At 36.6% G+C, this 18052-nt stretch overlaps 1 protein-coding gene across 1 annotated transcript in view; it reads right to left on the reverse strand.

Moving 5' to 3' along the window:
- Positions 1-18052, reverse strand: part of LOC140911600 (DNA excision repair protein ERCC-6-like 2) — a 35483-nt gene that overhangs the window by 6571 nt on the left and 10860 nt on the right. The window contains 1 exon segment of the mRNA XM_073344955.2: positions 2074-2258. Coding sequence (XP_073201056.1) covers positions 2074-2258 — 185 coding nt within the window.

The following is an 18052-nucleotide window of genomic DNA, read 5'->3' on the forward strand; positions in this document are numbered from 1 at the left end:
AAATTTGTTTAAGAATCCAAAATTATGATTTTCAACAAGTCATTTATTTTATACATCCTGACTGGCAGTGAAATATCAGACTACTGTCAGGGTACATTTTCAAATTAGCAGGAAAAGAGAAATTCAAAGCCTTACCCCCTCAAGGAGAAGACTACACCTTCCTTCCCTCCCACACACTGGCACTTGCTGTTAAACACATTATAGATTCATCACTTGCCAAAATTCCATTTGTAAAATAAACACTGTTCAGATTTAAATTAAAAATTAAAGAACTTCCTGTAGATGATAAAAAATCCTGAATGTATTTTCCCTTAAGTATGTTTTCATAGCCAAGTCATAAACTACACCTGACAGACAGCAAATCACAACACCTTGCACATTCTTGAACGGTTTTAAATATTCACTCCCCTAGAAAAGGCAATATGCATTTTCCAAAAATCAGAACATCAATCTCTTGTCAACACGACTGTTTGTTCCATAATGAATTTTTTTAAAGAACTGTTTACCGTAGAGTTATAGTCCTAGTTAATAAGTAAAATCCTTAAACAGTTCATCTCTATTCTGGAAAAAGTGAAATTCAGGCTTTTCAGAGTTAAAGGACTGGTAAAACAATCATTTCAAAACAATTTTTGCTAGTAAAGACCATCTTTTCGCATATCAACAAGTTACTACCCTCTTTCTGTCAATTTAAAAGCAGAGGCAAACCGTGTGTACTTTAAGTAAACAACTTGTATAAAATCTACAACCTAAGATTTCAAACCACTTCACAAATTCTGGATGCACTGTGAATGTTTCCATAGGTAAGGAAGAGGAGAGCTTTGCACTTAAAGCAGGGATTCAGCTTTTTTGTAATGTATGAAGAATATATTGCATCCTCCTGAAGCACTTAGCCTGAGTTAAAAACTTCAAAGAAATCTAAATGCGTAGAAGTGCCCAAACAATCTTAACTCTACCTAGCAGTGACAGCATTAAAAATATGAAAAAAAACCAAATACATTTTAAAAGTCAGTTTCTTCTAATCTGAGATACCAAGCACAAAATATGTATCAATCATAATTGCATAGCTGTTGCTTTCCCACTCTTTAACAGTGTTTGGATTACTTTTAAATTTAACCTTAACTCTTAATTTCATGGATTTATACTGCTTGTTTTGAGATTAATTACATTCAGGTATTTTTTTTTTAATTTTAAATTTCCTGATAAGCACTTTCATCCTCAACTCACATTAACAGTTTTTATCTGAGAATATTCACTGAATCTCAACACCTTTGTGAGAAAGGTAGGAGGGTATTGATCTGCTTTTTTCAGATTAAGGAAAATAATATAGTTGTGTATGGCAGATGCACTTGAGGGGCCACATCTGCAATCCTTAGTCAGAACTCTCAGCAATTTAAATGGGAGTTTTGCCTAACAACTGGACCCATAAAAAACAAGATTCTAATTGCACGTACTGCACAGTCTCTAAACCAGTGGTTCTCAGCCTATTTACCATGGTGGGCCACGTATGCTGCTCACTACTTGCTATGTGGGCCACATACACACAATATATATAATATCTGTATGGCCCTGAGGATGTCACATGGGCTGCAACTGTGTGCTGATTGGGCTTGGCTGCAGATTGAGAACCACTGCTCTAAACCAAAGCAAAATGGACCAAAATCCTTTCCGGGTGTAAATCTATTGACTTTACACAAGTTGCACTGGAATTATTTTGGCCCTCTAAATACAGTTGGAAGTCCTCAAATTACCTCAATTTGAAAATTATCAAAATTATCAACTTTCACAATATTAACTGAAAACACAAAAACAACATGTGTGCCATTTTAAAGAATTCATGTATATTTTAATTCAGCCAGTATGGCAAAAGTGTGCTGTATAAGCTACAGTATAAAGGCAAAGTTTCCAATTACTTCTGCTCTTGTAACAGAAAGTTATCAATAACCCAGCCCTGCTTTTGCCCACCCATGTCTGACTAAAGTTTATTTGACAAAATGAAAAAATTACACAACTTCCTAAAGTAAAGTTCTCTGTAATTTCTACTTCTTCCTCATCCTCCCACCTTACGAGTCTCACCTGCGAATGCTTTTGGGTGTCTCTCCAATCAAGAAGGTAGTTGGACCTATTCTGTGTACCTTTTTCTTCTTCTGGATTGCAGGATGTGCAATACAAAGGTGAGACTGCTTACTGTTGTCACTTATTTGCTGTTCTCTCTTAATGTTCTTTTTTGCTGATATGGCTTCTTGGGTTTCCTTCTCTCTCTAACAAAAAGAGAAATAGAAAACATTATTTGTCCATATTTCATAGAAGAGGGTTTTTTTAAAATATGTAGCAGTTCTGTTCTGATCACTCTAATTTCACAATTAGCCATGGTCTAGCAGTTAGTATGCTAGCCTGGGACTCAGGAGACCCAACATCAATTCCCTGATGTGTCACAAACTTCCTTTGTGACTTTGAGCAAGTCACTGTATCTCAGTTCCCCACCTGTAAAACTGGGATAATAGCACTTCCCTACCTCACAAGAGTGTAGTGAGGATAAATACACTGAATCTTTCACTAAATGCTAATACAATGCCTGGCACAATGGGGTCCCAATCTCAGTTGGAACCTGCATCAGAATACAAAGAACCTATTCACACATTAAAATTATTGTATTGACTCAAATACATCCTCATTTCTGTCTTGCGTCATTTCACAAGATTACATGGACCATCTGAATTTCCACTTAGTTTCTGTTTATTAATGTTTTTGTTACATGTATACTTGCCCTGTGCAGAATTTTCAACTACTTAATACCCAAGTTTGATTTTCAATCAATTTTTATTTGATGCGTGCCAATTTCCTAACTTCCATGGGACTGTTTGCAGTGTTCTTAGACCCTAGGATCTCACATCTGTTCTCATTATATTACTTTGGCAAAATACAGACCCAATTTGCATGGACGGGGAGGCTTTGACAATGAAGATAAACAAATTAAGAGACCAAAGATTTAAACTTTTACTTTGGCAAGATAAGTGCACAACTCCAATCATCATCAATGCTGCAGTGAACTCTTACATAGACTACCAAAACTGAAGTCAAGGCTCTAACTATGTTAAAAAAACAAGGTCTTCAGTTCTCAAAGGGAATTGTATAATGATATTACTCAGCAAACAGACAAATTATAAACAACATCTAATAAATTACAAATATTTTTAAAATCTTACTCTGTGTATATTTTAAAATATTTACATATTGTATAATTATTGTTTGAATACATATGGCTATAGAATTTTAATTTAAAATTTGTAATACATTTTAATAGAAAGCCTAAAGGTTAGCTTCAAAATAAATTATTTTGATGGGTCAGATATTTAAATGCAAAATATTTACAGTAGAAAGAATGCTCTCAGAAAATGTCTAGTATTCATCTTTCTTCCTCAGGGAATCAGGAGTTATATTAAAATTATATAATTTAAAATAATGCAAACAAACATAGCTGGTGTACAGTACTAGTCTAGTCATGTCAATGTCTTCCTTAAAAGTATTTTATAACTCCCTAATTTTTCATCCATTTATTTCCTTTCATTAGAGAACATGGAATAGATGAGGCAGCAATGCTTTGGTTTACACATCTGTTCAAACACAAAAGATTAAAAATCTCTCTCTTTGGGAAAAAGCCAAATCCTGTAAACACACTAAAAGTCATAAACTTGCTAGTCTTTGCAAAGAACCAGAATTACTGTAAAAACATACTGCTTACTGTAAATAAACTCTCACAAATGGCATCTGTAATTCTAAAAAGGACAAAAACTTTTAAGTGTGTTTACAAAAGTTTGTGAAACTCTTATCCTGCCCAAATTAACTGGTCACGGTTTCTGCATGGAGGTAGAAAAAGTTACTGTAAACACCATTTCCCAAGAGCTAATGCTAGTGGAAGCCTAAAGCAACTATGAATTACATTTGAATGTCTTAATTCAGTCTTCTGGACAAAAGCCAACTGGTGAAATGGACCCACCACCAACTTATGTTGATACAGAACTACTGGCATTATTTGAATTTATGAAAATGTTCATGATTTTATCAAATTCAAACCCAAGTCTAAACCCGAATAACACTTTTCAAAAATGACCAACATGAACTTTTAGGCAAGAACAGAGGGTTATAGTGTAGCTTTTCTTAAGAAATCTTCAAACTCTCTCAGGGCCTTATCCAAAGACCATGGACTTCAATTATAGCTGAGATAAGGCCTAAATGCAGCAGTATGTTTTGCACGTAGGTAAGTGAAAATATTTCATGAATCATTTGACATAATTTGAAAAATTCTTTTGTTGTTTGTTTACTTCCAAATATCAATTTTTCATATTGTAATTACTGTTAAAATAGCCAAAAACTTCACAGGAACATTTTGGCTGCTCCTTTCTTCTGTGCTTTGAATTGGATTTCTATGTATTACTCTCATCAAGCCTACTCTCATTTCCTCCTTTTTTACTCTCACATTGCTGATGTTCTTTCCAGTCCACTCTCTTAACGGCTGTTTGGCTTCTTCTCTTACCCTCTGCTTCAAGCCTATTTCATGCCAGCAACTTCCTTTCAACAGCTGCCCTCTTCTTGTTCCTCAAGGACCTTTCCGCTCCACCTTCAAACCCACATCATTTGTTATAAGTCCTTCTAGGCCAAATTCCATGCTGACATTACACCATTGGCCTCTTTCCTTTGCATTATCTCATATATTGTATACATCTGAATTACACACCATTCCTGCAAAGACGGATTGAACTGCATGGGACTTGATACAATCATATCCTTTTATAGATTGGACTTTAAGATTGCAAACTCCTTGGTACAGAGACCATCATGTTTGTAAAATGCCATGCTCACTTACAATACTCTATAGAATACTCTGACTTTGGAATAAGACATGTCTAAAAAACAGTAAAAAAAAAAAAAAAAAAATCAGTGAGATGACCAAAAAATGCTACCACGGCTAAAACAGAATAAAAGAGGCAGTTAGAGACAAAAACACATCAATTTAAAAACTGGAAGTCAAATCATAGTGAGGAAAACAGAAAAGAGCATAAACTCTGGCAAGACAAGTGTCAAAGTATAATTAGGCTGGCCAAAACATTTGAAGAGCAAGTAGCAAAATAAAAAACTAAGTAATTTTTTCGAAGCAGGAAGCCCGATAAATGATCTGCGGAGCCACTGGATGATCAAGGTGCTAAAGGAGCACTTATGGAAGACAAGGCTGTTGCAGAGAAGCTAAATTAATTTGTTGCATCTGTCTTCACTGCAGGGGATAAGAAGGAGATTTCCACACCTAAGCCATTCTTTTTAGAAGATGCATCTGAGGAACTGTCCCAGATTGAGGTGTCAATAGAAGAAGTTTGGGAACAAATTTATAAATTAAACAGTAATAAGTCACCAGGACCAGATGTTCTGAAGGAACTTAAATATGAAATTACAGAACTACTAACTGTGGCATGTAATCTATCACTTAAATCAGCCTCTGTACCAGCTGACTGGAGGATAGCTAATGCAATGATCATTTTAAAAAAAGGTTCCAGAGGCGAGCCTGTCAATTACAGGCCAGTAGCAAGGAAATTGGTTGAAACTATAATAAAGAACAGAATGACCAGATACCTAGATGAATATAAGATGTGTGGGAAGAGTCAACATGGCTTTTGTAAAGGGAAATCATTCTTCACCAAATCTACTAGAATTCTTTGAGAGGGTCAACAAGCAAGTGGACCAAGGTGATCCAGCTGATATAGTGTACTTGGACTTTCAGAAAACCTTTGACAAGATCCCTCACCAAAGGCTCTTATAAGCAAAGTAAGCAGTCATGGGATAAAGAGGTTATATAATAAGAGGGAAGGTCCTCACATGGATCAGTAACTGGTTAAAAGATGGGAAACAAAAGGTAGAAATAAACAGTCAGTTTTCACATTGTAGAGAGGTAAATAGTGTCATCCCCTAAGGATCTGTACTGGGACTAGTGCTGTTCAACATATTCATAAATGATCTGGAAAAGGGGGCGGCAAAGTTTGCACACGACACAAAATTATTCAAGACAGTTAAGCCCAAAGCTGACTGAGAAGAATTATAAAGGGATCTCACAAAAATGGGCCACAAAATAGCAGATGAAATTCAATGATATGATAAATGCAAAATAACGCACAGTGGAAAACATCATCCCAACCATAGATACAAAATGACGGGGTCTAAATTAGCTGTCATCACTCAAGAATGAGATCTTAGAGTCATCGTGGACAGTTCTCTGAAGATATCTGCTCAATGTTCACCAGAAGTAAAAAAAAAGCTAACAATGTTAGGAACCATTAGGAAAAAGTGACAGATGCTAAGACAGAAAATATCATAATGCCATATAGAAGTCCATGGTACGCCCACATCTTGAATATTGCATGCAATTCTATTCGCCACATCTCAAAAGCAGAGAGATTAGAATTGAAAAAGTACAGAGAAAGGCAACAAAAATGCATATGGAAGTTCCCATATGAGGAGAGATTAAAAAGACTGAGACAGTTCAGCTTGGAAAAGAGACAAAAAAGGAGGGATATGATAGAGGTCTATAAAATCATGAATGGTGTGAGAAAGTGAACAGGGAAATGTTATTTATTTTACAGAACAGAAGAATCATGGGTCACCCAGTGAAATTAATAAGCAGCAGGTTTAAAACGAACATGAGGAAGTACTTCTTCAAACAATGCATAGTCGAGCTTTGGAACTTATTGCCAGGGGATGTTGTGAAGGCCAAAAGTATAACTGGGTTCAAAAAAGGATTACATAAGTTCCTATTAGCTAAAATAGTCAGGGATGCAACTCCATGCTCTGGGTGTCCCCTAAAACCTCTGACTGCTAGAAACTAGGAGTGGATGACAGGGGATGGATCACTTGATAAATTGCCTTGTTCTGTTCACTCCCCCTGAAGCATATGGCACCGGCCACTGTCAGTAGACAGGATACTGGGCTAGATGGACCACTGGTTTGTTCCAGTATGGCCATTCTTATGTAAGCCCATAGGAGAAAAATCTTTTAAATGGGCTAGCAAATTCTTATCTAGGCAAGCATATTTTATATCACTATATTAAAACCTTATAAAAACCAGTAGAACCATACCAATTCACATTAGTGAATGGGAGACCCATTATGCATTACTGAATTCTGTGACCAAGTGAAGAAATGAACAAAACAATAAAAAAGCCAGAATCCTGTATCACAAGTCATATTTTGTGCATGTAGTTTAGTTCTGATTTTTTTAATACTACTGTATAATAAAACTAGTAAATATGCTGCTGGCTATTTTGAAAGAGTAACAAAACTTTAGCGATAAGTCCTCACTTCCCAATCTTTTAGATCTTTGCTGAAAAGTGGGAAGACTACTGCTGACTTGTGCATGTGACTTTTGGGTAGTGTGGTGTAATGAAATGTGAAGTGGCATTCTATTGCATTAAACCAGAAGCAAGAGTTAATAAGTATCTACAAACTTTCAAATGTTTTGCCATACACAGCCTGGGTTCTTTTCCCCAGGATTAGGATTCCAGACAACACCTGGATCTGAAGTAATGTGTTCAACCATTTTTCCCAATTTATTTGAAAGAAAATGCATATGCTTAAAAATTCCAAATACATGATGATGTGCAAAATATTTTGAAACACATCTGAAGACAGAATGTGGAAACTCATGAGGATTCTGGTCAATCAATACACTATCATTCAGAGATATGATACTTCCATGTTAAAAAGTTTTCCTATGTACAGTTTACCACATTTTCTAATTAGTCTGCTTAAATGTATTTACTTTGTCTTTTGCTCTCAATCCAATACATATTTTTGAAAAAGAAAGCAACCAGCAGAGTGGCAAATTGACACTCTTCTGATGAGGTCAATAAGTTCGGTGTTGCTGCAACATGTATTTGCAGGGCATGTAACTGCACTACCAACCAAAAGATTAAAGCTTCCCTTAAATAATTGATCATAGGCTTATTTGTCCTCCATCAAATTAGTTGCACCTGTGCTAAATTATTTGAAACCCTCTCTTTTTTTTATTACACTTCTCACATTTTCCTTCCTCTGAAACCAATATATTAGGGGATAGGTCCAGTGCCATGGCAAAGTAATGTTGCCTCTGTAGCACCGAAAGCAAGAAATTATTTACTTGCAATTGACTAGATTCAGTCTAGTTCATCACAGTTGTCCACGCTCTGTCAGAGGAAAATCTGCCATATGTAGTCTAAATTGAATCACTAAAGATTGACAATATATTTTCAAACAAAACCCTACAGAGTAAAGTCCAGTGTCAGAGATGAAAGCCCTTTATCTACCAATTCAAGTATCAGCCAATATTTTTGCATCCTATAAAGTTAACTTAACGAAATAAACCTTAAGGAACTGGAAAGTATCAGCCATGTGCTGAAAAAATGTGAGGGTTAAGGATAAGAAACTGAGTTTAGACAGACATCTCAAACTGAGAGCTGCTGTATGCACAATTAAATGCGATTGTGAGGCCCCAGTTAAATGTGGGGAAAGGTGCATATGGCAACTCAGTCATTCCTCCCTTCTCACCTTCCTCTTGTTTCACTATCTCTTCCATGACTGTGCAACAGTACCTGCTGTAAAGAGACTTCCCTGTGCTGCACCAGCAAAGAAAGACTGGGGAAGGTCAGGGAGAATTATTTTAAGTGCTCTACAACCTTTAAACTATGTCATTGATTAAAAATACTTCCTGAGAAAGCAGTTATTTTGACCTCTTCATATTCCACTTCTTCTGCATAGAGTATTCAAAACATACCATACATCAATTTTCCAAAGACCAAAACCTTGCTTATAAGTTTGAGAAGAAGACACATACATAGAAAATGAAGAATGAATAGAGAAAATTGTCTTTTGTGATAGGAAGATAAGTGGATGTGTGTATGTGTTTTGAAAACTCTCAAAGGCCCAGCAAAAACAGCAACATCTGCATATTTCAAGTTCCACAGCCTTCACTCAATCCTTACGTTCACATGTATTTTCAGAAGGGAAGGGACAAATGTAAGAATGAGTGAAACTGGGGCATTAAATACAAAGATACAAAGGGGGTGACTTCATAGTCATTGCTTCCAGCTTGACATTCTATCTTCAATCCTCAACCAGACAGACATATTTTAGCAATGTGTGATAATCTAAATACCAAAGTCAATTTTAAAATGTATAACAGGCCTATAGTAAACAATTATTTTCTGCGATCATATCCATGTTCTCTTTTGAAGGCATACAACTTTCATATACTTGCTTCTTGCAAGGGGCACGCTATTGTACACCAAGCAGGGCTGGCCCTACATGTTATGGAACCTCAGGCAAATAAGTGTGGGGGCCAATTCAGCTCCCTCCTCACCTATGACTGAGTCAATCTGGCTGCAAAATGAATTGCTGCTATAGATTGCTAGTGCTGGAGTCAGAACAGACTACAAATGGGGGCATCAGGGATGGTACTCTACATGAACATGTGCTGTAGGGACACATTAAGCTAAATGGGTGATTGTGCAATGGGAATTATCTCTAGATAGTTTCGAACCCTGTGGCAATTCCTCATTTCTCCAGGCTGCTTCAATGACAATGAATATCCTTCAAAAACTGTGGGACTTCACGTTAAAGTACTTCAGCATAAATATACTATGTCTGAGGCTCTTTCTCTCTCTAACTTATTGCCTCTTCACCCACCTAAACTATCACCCTGAAGCAGTTTTCTTGCAACATTCAGGCTTCCAGCTATCATTTCCACTGTGCATCTTTCCCCCTTCATAGCCAGAGCAGTGTTATCTAGTTTCTTCCTTAAAGGACACATGAAATCACTGCCCCCAGATACGCAGGATGCATATCTTGTACAGTTTCATTATCTAATTATTTTCATTTCTAAAAACAAACAAAACTGTAACTATTCAAACTTCTAGGTGCACTGCCATCAGTCATACAAAATTATGAAATATAGTAGAGAAATCCTGTCGGACTGTCTCGTTAACATCTACTCACAACAAAACAACAAGCAAATACCCATTCTGCCTCATGCCTAACCCCAATCCCTTCAAAAACTGACAGAACAGATGGAGCCTGCACCATGTCCTGAAGGTCCACAGACTTTGGACCACTGAATTTTCCAATGGGACTCATTCACAGTCCCAAATAGTCTGTTTACTTCCATTTTTTCCACTCCTTAAAAATTTCCTCTGCTTTTCTTTCCAGTGGCTTTTCTCACATTACATACGAGTTGTTGCCACCTTTCATTATACTTTTTAAGAAACTTTCTTATCCACAGTTTTCACTGTATTTGGGTATGTTTTCTGTATTTGCTAGAACATATGAAATCTGCAACTTTAGATTACTCTTGTTCACTTCATTTTTGGTTTTTTCTACCACCCACTTCCAGACAGATAAGCATGAAGAAAGGCTCTCTCTCTAAGAAACTCCACTACTCTGCAAGCAAGAAGCTGCTCAAATAATAATGTAGTCAGGATCACTCTTCCTTACGGATCATATGCATTATCTAGTTCCTCTTCAACACGATACCCATACAGCCAAGATCACAATATAGCTAGCTTCATCAAGAACCATGGAACAGCTACTGTTATACCATAATACACTTGCCTCACATCTGGTAGTCTGAAAGCAGAATTGTTCTTTTATCTACAGTTCATCAAATATGAAGATAATACTGTAATTACAAGTGTTAGTGTCTATCTAATCTAAGGTGTCTGTCCCCACAATATTCAAGATACAAACGGTAAGGATTATGTTTAAAATGGCTCATGAAGTTATCATTGTCTTTAAGTAAGGGGGACTAAAATTACATGTTAAAAAAAAGCTGCTAAAATTGTTTTCATCTGTTGTACTTGTAATACAGAATATTAGGAAGGTTCTTAATGTAATTACAAACCCCAATATTCAATTCCTCAACTTAATTTCTTCCAAAAGGAAACCAACTCCCTGCAATTTCACATCCATTATCAGACCTAATTCTGTGATAGACTTTTTGAAGTCAATTAGAGCACTTGCTCACTAGTGTGAGCAAAGGGTTCTGAGTCTGTCCCCATATAATTAATATTTCATAATACCACAGAGTTCAATCAGCGGAATCCTTTTAATAGAAGTATATTCTTCACACTATGAAGAAACCAACAGAACTCTAAATTACAATGTACTGAGGGACTAAATTACTTCCAAGACTTCCTTAAAGATTTAACGATAAAAATAAAAAATAAAAAAAACCCAACAACAGTAAGGACCAGACCCCGGCCTTATTTCAGCCCCTCTGTGGTGCAAAGCAGGCAGAAAGCTTCCCTTACTGAGCTGATAAGGATTCCTTAGATGTCAAAGAGCTAGTATAACCAGCTTTATGTCACCACCATTTGCCCCACACTGTAGAAGACATTTCAGGAAAATGGTTGAGGGTATGGATGGGGCTGGAATGTTTTGTTGCTCAAGTGATCCCCCAGCTAGTGTAACAGCCCCTTGGGAGCAATTATCAAATGGCACATATTGCAGCATCGCTGAGGCTATTCTAACTTTGGCTGGAACTTGAGCCAGCCTCTAGTTACTGCAGGGACCAGTGAGGCACAAAGGTGATAAACTGTCACCTTTGCCCCCTTCTAACTGAGTGGGGAGATAGCTAGTGATGAAGAAATTTTGGTTGTTAACTGAAGTCCTCTGAAACATTCATATTTTTTAACTCTTTGTTTGGGAACTGCGCTGAGAAAAACCAATGAAAGCAAGTGGCTCTCTGTGAAGGGACTGGGTTTGATTCCATTTCCCATAATATTAGCCCCAGTTCCTTTTTATATGGCTATGGTCCAGATATCAACAGATTCTGCCAACATCCAAGACAGGCATCACAATATCAGTCTATATACAGCCATACTCTCCATTTACACTAGACTAGTTTATACAGGGGCCAGCATTCTACTACTTTGTATTTTCATCAGTTAAAAAAAATCACTACTCCTCAATTAGACTTACCTGTAACTGTCCAACAAGAATGCTCCCATCAACTACAGAGGTGAAACATTCTTTAGTCCGGACAGGAACAGCCCAAACTAGTCCAGATGAGGCAGAAGTCCTCAGAGCAATACACAGCTTTTCTACTTCCTTGCCTTCCATGCGACATTCAACGTTCTGCCTTTCTGGCATGTTCAACTTCAGATCAGCCATAGATTGAGACACCATTCCTGAAATTGTGATCTCAAGCTTGGAACTGGGAAGTGCTCATAATAGGCTACCAGGTCAACCAAGGACAGATGTCTCTCTGCTCTGCACAATTTTCACTGCCTCTTCTCCAGTCAGATGGAGAGAACATATTTTCAGGGGCAGCAGCAATTTCTTTCCCCTTTTTAGCTGGTTAACAGGATTAATTCATTCAAGTGACATATCGCCTTAGTACATCAGAAAACCTAACCACAAATCAATCATCATAACCATTGTTGTTGTTGAAAAAGGGGAAGAACCACTAGCTTGTCTCAGAACTCAAGACCAGTTGGTAATTGCTTATTCTATTAGAAGCCAGAAGACCTCAAAACAACATTTCCTGATTATTGCAGATAACCCAGAACAACATCTACCCAACAGCTATAAGCTTTACAAAATTGTGTGTATAGGACATTAAAAATTACACTGAAAGGGTTAATTCCATAATACGTTGAAATAGTAACCTTAACGAAACAACATTACAGGTCAATCATTTGGGAACAATTATTTTAAAGCAGAATAGCCTTCCCTATCCTGAAAGGGCAGGATAATGGAACGTTATCTCCCCAATGTCTACTCGCTGTAAACAACCTATCTTTCCTGGATGAATGAAAAAGCTGTATAAACATATTGCAATCAAATCTACTACAGCTGATGGAAATCCTTTGTTTAAGCAATCTAAAAAATGCCAATATACTACAAATACGATAAAGAGGAGTTCTTAATAACACAACTTTTGTATTTACAGTATTCTGAGCAGCACGTAAACCTGCATTGGGTATACAAAGGGCACATTTTTTTCTAGACTGACAGCATGCTTAGTTCTCTCATTTACACCACACTGCAATAACATAAAGAGGGGTTTACCATTAATCCAGGTTTTACTACAAAGCATCCAGTTATTTCTCTGTCAAACACTGGCAAGAGTGCCAAGTGTCTGTCATCCAATTCAGGGGATTAAGTCTTCTTTTATAGTGTGATACTTGTACCAATTTATAAAAATACAGATATAGTTTCTTAGAGCTGGTCACACTCTATATTTTGGCCAGGATTCATGCCGCAGAGGTTGAATATGACAGCTGGCAGGAAGTTGAGGGGAGAATACATCCTCCCCCTTTTCAGTCACCACATTTCAGTTGCCATAGTAATTAATCCTCAATTGAATGGCTGTCTTTGTACATTTCTTTTCAGTAAAACTTTAAGTAAACTTAAGTTGAAAACATGCAGTTGACTGGAAGAAAAAAAAAAACAAAAAAACCCCCCTCAACCCCAAAGCTCCATATAACCCACAGGTACAGTACAAGTTTTGTGACTAAAGCATTTCCATTTTTGAGAGCAAATTAGCTCTAATGTAGGATATTATCAGTTTTTCAAAATACTTAAATATGCCGTGCCCCTGTTTTTATAATTGTTTTGTGAAGTAAATTTTCCCCCTTCTTCAAATTCTTCTTCCCCCGCTTAAAAAAAAATCCTTTCAGAAAAATAAAAGTAAAAATCAGCTTCAAAAGAGCTAAAGAAAGGCCATCCCAGACCCCTCTACTTTTGAATTTTCATGTAGACTGTTTTTGCCAATTAACACTGAAATTAATTAGGGAATTAATTATGGAATCCAGACATTCAATTCAGAATAGACTGGAAACAGCAGAAGAGGACATTTCATCTTGGCTCTGGGAAGCTTTTATTTCTTTTATGTTTAACTAAAAAAAAAAAAAGTTCACTAATAAGAGTCCAAAAAAGCAAAAGAATATTAAGGGAAATAAATCAAACATCCACCACTGAAAATCTGCTAGGCTGCTACAGTCTTTAGTCACCCTGTGCATAAGAGAAATGGAAATGCAAACTGTGCAAATATTTAGTGGGCATGTCAGCTCTGAAGAAATATGTGATCACCTATATTTTCTCCCTACTATTTACCTCACTCCTGGAGGAATGTGTAAAAGCTTGGTTTTGTTATTTGCATAGCTGTCATGACTTTTGGTCCTTGTCTTTAGTAAGGCTGAAATCAGTGAGGCGGGGACTGACCTGGGTTCTTCATCTTTTCTAAAATGATGGCTACAGAAGAACACGCTATCCAATCCACTGCTTCCTTTGCACTGAATATTTTTCCCCCTTCAGAAACTTTTTCCATTTGAATATACTTCCTTTCCATCTGATATCACCCCCTGGCAGAGAATACAAGCACAGGTTTTCTTTGTAACATATGGTGACACATTATTAACGTAGGTAAACTCCCCTTGTAATAATGTCAATATTTGAAGCAAGTCTGTGGTTGTTCATGCACTGACAACAGAACTATGAATCATTTTTATGGAAACAAATGCTGAAGATGATGGGCCCTCTGGATCCCATTAAATTAGTTGAGGATGGGCAAAGCACAGTAAGGTGTGGAAAAATTAACAGGAAAACTATTTACTTCAAGAGGAACCTTCTTCATTCAGACCAGTTCTATGGATGGGGAAACCCGCCTATCTTAAATTGCATCTATTGTTAAATAAATGACAGCTTATTTTGTGAAGATGCGAACATTGGAGCAAGGGGCAGCTGTGGATTTTTCTTTTGCTAGATGACCTTTGAACCCAGGAGACTGTGGATCAAGTCGTTAGAATCCTGAAGCCTGGTGAGATTTTCCCATCTATGCCTTGCATCATTGTGCTCTCAGAGAGCTGGGCACATTTTTGTCTCCACTATTGGGAGGAGAGGAGCAAAGCCAAAGCCTTTCCATAGACTTTAGTGATCTCTATATTTTTAAAGCGCTTTGCTCAGGGGTATGGAACACTGAAGTTTTTGGGAAGTTCACAGAATAACAAGCTGTTGAGATCTGTGGAAGTGGTTTTTAACATAAAGTTATCTTTTTGAAAGATGTAAGAGGTAAAGTTTTCTATTGATAGAGCATCAGATTCTACTGCTTGTTAATATGGCCAATCAAAAGACAACCTGGTAGGACATGAAAGAGAACCTACTAAGTTGAGTTTCCATATGGACAACTTCAGATATAAGGTGTTTTTATTAGTATGTGTGTGACAGAAAATGATTTGTTTGTCCAATGAGTCCAATATGCTGGCTACAAACACACAATGAGATTTCAGGATATTTAATCATAACCCCTGAACAGCAACATCCCAACCACATCACACCTTAACCTTTAGGACACCCAGGCTTGCCTGTAATAAGGGGAAGCTCAATTCATCTCTTCAAGTGAGCTACTGTAGTGGAAGGTGTCTAGAGGTAAGGATCATTGAGGTGACTGTCATAGTAATACCTTTTCCTTCAACTTCATCCTTCAAATACTTATGCTTTTAAGTTAAACAGGCTGGCCTGACATGCATCACTAATCCATATTATACCATCAACAGTATCTTCTGATCTCCAGCAAGATCCGCTGCTCCACCACCATCTCCACTTAGGAGAATTATGCCTTCCTAGCTGTAGATTTGTGGTCCAATCTTGTTTGTTTGTGTAAATTACTGTTACTGCAGCTGAGATAGCTGGAAGATATTTTCAGATGGTATCATGCTAGTATAGATCCTCATCGCTCTGAGCTTCAATGTGTGTTTATACTAAGTTCCTTTTCCTGTCTTGACAGGTCCCCAGAACTATTGTGAGATGATGTGTACTTTTCCCAATCTTCTCAGACTTGCATCAGTGTGAGGGATGGTAAAAGGTGGTTAACAGAATCTTTAGTAGTGCCTAGGGTGTAATCCAACTATGATCAAAGAAACATTTACTGTTGTTTTCTTGCAGTAATCCAGAAATTAACATAATTTTCTACCACATAAAGGAGCACTGAGGGAGTCAAATTCATTTCCAAGGATTGGAGGATTGACAATTACCATCTTGCCTCCTGCTTCTTCTACCTATTTTGGCTCATGCTCAGACTCTAGAGTACCTGCTGTCTTCTATGCTTTCAATTTTGGAATGGTCAATAAGAGATCCACTGTGTGTTATAGAGTCCAAAGTCCTTCCTGCCTCTATCTGATTATTAGAATTTTGTTGGACTCGACCATTGCTCTGTCCAAAAGACATTCAAAATAGTTTGCCTTCTAAGACCTTAGTGTCCAAGAAACAGAATTTAGTTTGGCTTTAAATATTTATATTTATACCAAGAAACATTGGATGAAGTATAGTCATTGCAAATCTGGATAAAGTTTATTCTCTATTTCTTTTTTAGGACAGGTAGTGTATATTTAATTGTATTAGTTTTATTACTTTTAAAATTGGGAAAGAAGACTCAAATCTTCAAGCTGTTTTTTTTTAATTTCAGATTTTAGTCTTTATATTAAGAATGTTATGACAGATTCTAAATTTCAATAGTTTGATATGTTTTAGCCATTCATTATTGTAAATGTTGAGTTACAGTTGCTCACTTTAAAAGGCTAAATCAAGCCCTTTCACATTAAGTGTAGGTTAGAAAAAACACAAAACAAAGAACAGCTTGGTGTATCTCAAACAAATAATAAGACTCAAGCTTGCTACAACTAAGCCCTTTCAAGTCTATTTACTATTCAGGAACTCATCTTCCTGAACAGGTGGGATAGCCCATAAGCCCATCCGGCTGCTCACAGCACAGCTCCTTCTCCCAAGCCACCCATCTCTCCACTAAGGGAGCAGCCTTCATGATTTCTGTAATTCACTCCAGCTGTAATCCAATCCACTTTCTGCTTTTTAATGTATGCATTAATCCCTTCTTTACTTCTCAGGTACGCAGGATTGATAAGCCCATTCACATTCAGAATATTTCTGATTATACAGTACATGAATGAAAAGTGTCTGTGTATACTCAGGTTTCAGAGTAGCAGCCGTGTTAGTCTGTATCCGCAAAAAGAAAAGGAGTACTTGTGGCACCTTAGAGATTAACAAATTTATTTGAGCATAAGCTTTCGTGAGCTACAGCTCACTTCATCGGATGCATTCAGTGGAAAGTCTCTAAGGTGCTACAAGTACTTCTTTTCTTTTTGTGTATACTAAGCTTTTCTTGCCTCTGTTGATTGATTTTTGCTGCAGTCACGTTTATCCAGTTACCATATTATTAGCTATAGTTTTTCCAGTTTGCATTTGGCTGAATTCTTGCTATAGAGCATTCATATACTAATTCATGTTTTGGGTTAATCAAAGAATGATATAATATAATCTGAAGAAAACTCCCAGGATAAATATTTTTCATTTTTTTATTTTTTTTTATTTTTTTATATTTTTATTTAATATGTAAATATTTTTACAGCATATTGTCTTGACTCATAATTAGGGCTGTTGATTAATCGCAGTTAACTCACACAATTAGCAAAAAAAATAATTGCAATTAAAAAAATTAATCACGATTAATCACAGTTTTAATCGCATTGTTAAATAATAGAATACCATTGAAATTTATTAAATATTTTTGGAGGTTTTTCTACATTTTCAAATATATTGATTTCAGTTACAACACAGAATACAAAGTGTACAGTGCTAACTTTATATTAGTATTTTGATTACAAATATTTTCACTGTAAAAATGATACACAAAAGAAACAGTATTTTTCAATTCACCTTATACAAATACTGTAGTGCAATCTCTTTATCGTGAAAGTATAACTTAACAATGTAGATTTTTTTTGTTACATAACTGCATTCAAAAACAAAACAATGCAAAACTTTAGCGCCTACAAGTCCACTCCGTCCTACTTCTCGTTCAGCCAATCACTAAGACAAACAAGTTTTTTTACATTTACGGAAGATAATGCTGCCATCTTCTTATTTACAATGTCACCTGAAAGTGAGAAAAGGTGTTAGCATGGCACTTTTGTAGCCAGCACTGCAAGGCATTTACATGCCAGATATGCTAAACATTCATATGCCCCTT

This window comes from Lepidochelys kempii, chromosome 5 (genome assembly GCF_965140285.1).
Source record: "Lepidochelys kempii isolate rLepKem1 chromosome 5, rLepKem1.hap1, whole genome shotgun sequence".
In the NCBI taxonomy this organism is placed as follows: Eukaryota; Metazoa; Chordata; order Testudines; family Cheloniidae; genus Lepidochelys; species Lepidochelys kempii.